Here is a 1597-nt window from a genome sequence, read left to right on the forward strand (position 1 = left end):
CCATCTCATTTGCTCCTGGATTGCTGTGCACTCTTCCATCTCTCCCTCTGTCCATCTTTCTTTCCACCTGTCCTGCCGTCCCCCAGATCTGTTTAAGAGTCTTCAGCCAGGGTCTCAGGTCGCTCTACCTCCCTACTTGCAGCTTGCTTTCTCAGGTAAACGCTGCAGAAACCTCCAGCTCATTGCTGCCGTCTCGTAGTTTTAGGTTGTGGACCGTTCCTTTACTTCCTCTGCTTGTTTCAATCCTTTTTTTTGTGTTTCATTAGTGTGGCATTAGCTCTGTTCCAAAACCTAGTCTGTCTGCGTAGGCAGCTACCTTCTCAGGGAGCATCCTAACTGAAGTGGAACCTCATGTGATGTCAAGTGATTGATTTGAACACTTCTTCATGGGTCGCAACTCGGTTGCCGTTAGATGTGGCATGTTCAGGCCGCTTCTCTTGAGGAACTCTACTAGGCCTGGGTATTGACAGAGTTCACAATTCAATTTTGATTCAATTCGTTTGGAAATATTTCAGGTGCAGTAACCTATAGATTTTTCTTAATGAAATAAATCTCTCAACTAATTCTGTCAACTATACAGGGAACCCTGGTACATTAATATTAACTAAAGGGCGGAACACACCAAGCCGACTTCAAAGAACTAGCGAGGACATAAGCCCACGGTGTTGTCGTATTGCGTCTGCTAGGGTTGCACGATTAATCGAAAATTAAATCGCAAAGGCGATAAATTGTGATTAGGCAGAAGCTGCGATTGTCATGCGTATCTTTCAGTGAAGCACGGTTCTGTGATCAGCAGTAAATCTCCATCCGAAGGCCAGAGGGCGCTCTCGCGCTGAAACTCCAAATACTCCCCGCAGAAGAAACCCAGGAAATCCCTATAGCGGTTGCTGAATAAACAGAAGATTTAACTGCTTTGATTAATTCAATGTGACTAATAAACACACGACTAGACAATATATGGTTTATCTGAGTTCGTCTTATTATAATTTTTACTATAATAAAGTATATAATAATGCAATGCTAATCGACATAGCCTTTATCACTGCTTAGAATACTATGAAACGTAGGGCTGTCAAAAAAAAAATCGAATTTCGAATATTCGTTGAATGAAAAAAAAAAAAATCCACATTCGAATGCAAAAACGTGAACCAACTAGATGCGGCGCTGCTATGTTGTTCATTCAATATATTGTGGAAAACGAGAGCATCAGTGTGGAGAAGATGTTGTTTACGTCAAAACTGAAACAAGTCGTTCACACAGAACGCATATTTATCACATTTTCTAGAGGGACATCTATCAGCGTTGCACTCGTGTCTGGCACAAGAGAGCGGCATGTTTAGAAAGCCATGTAAAATTAATGTAAGTTCAACTTTTAAAAAACATGTCTCAAGACGTTATGGCGGTTTTTCCCCATCCCACTGCATCTCATGTTTTTAAATGAAGAAAATAGCCTACTCTTTGTGATTGGTTTTCGGTCCTTTGTATTAAACTATACATACATGCATGGTGCTGTTTTTTCTTCTTTTAAGTGTTTAAGCAACTTTATTAATTATATATGGTTTATAAACATTATTTTAAACATTATGCACTTTTTTTT

The 1597-nt window shown here is 39.9% G+C and overlaps 1 protein-coding gene across 3 annotated transcripts in view; it reads left to right on the forward strand.

Annotated features, from left to right (window-relative positions):
- ubn2a (ubinuclein 2a) overlaps positions 1-1597 on the forward strand; it is a 22976-nt gene that overhangs the window by 14845 nt on the left and 6534 nt on the right. For 2 of the 3 annotated variants that reach the window (XM_016473415.1, XM_016473417.1), the window contains one exon: positions 87-155. The exons of the other annotated variant lie outside the window; for it this stretch is intronic. In XM_016473415.1, coding sequence (XP_016328901.1) covers positions 87-155 — 69 coding nt within the window. The remainder of the gene's footprint in view (positions 1-86; positions 156-1597) is intronic. 3 annotated transcript variants of the gene reach the window in all.

Source organism: Sinocyclocheilus anshuiensis, unplaced genomic scaffold (genome assembly GCF_001515605.1).
Source record: "Sinocyclocheilus anshuiensis isolate Anshui unplaced genomic scaffold, SAMN03320099.WGS_v1.1 scaffold648, whole genome shotgun sequence".
In the NCBI taxonomy this organism is placed as follows: domain Eukaryota; kingdom Metazoa; phylum Chordata; class Actinopteri; order Cypriniformes; family Cyprinidae; genus Sinocyclocheilus; species Sinocyclocheilus anshuiensis.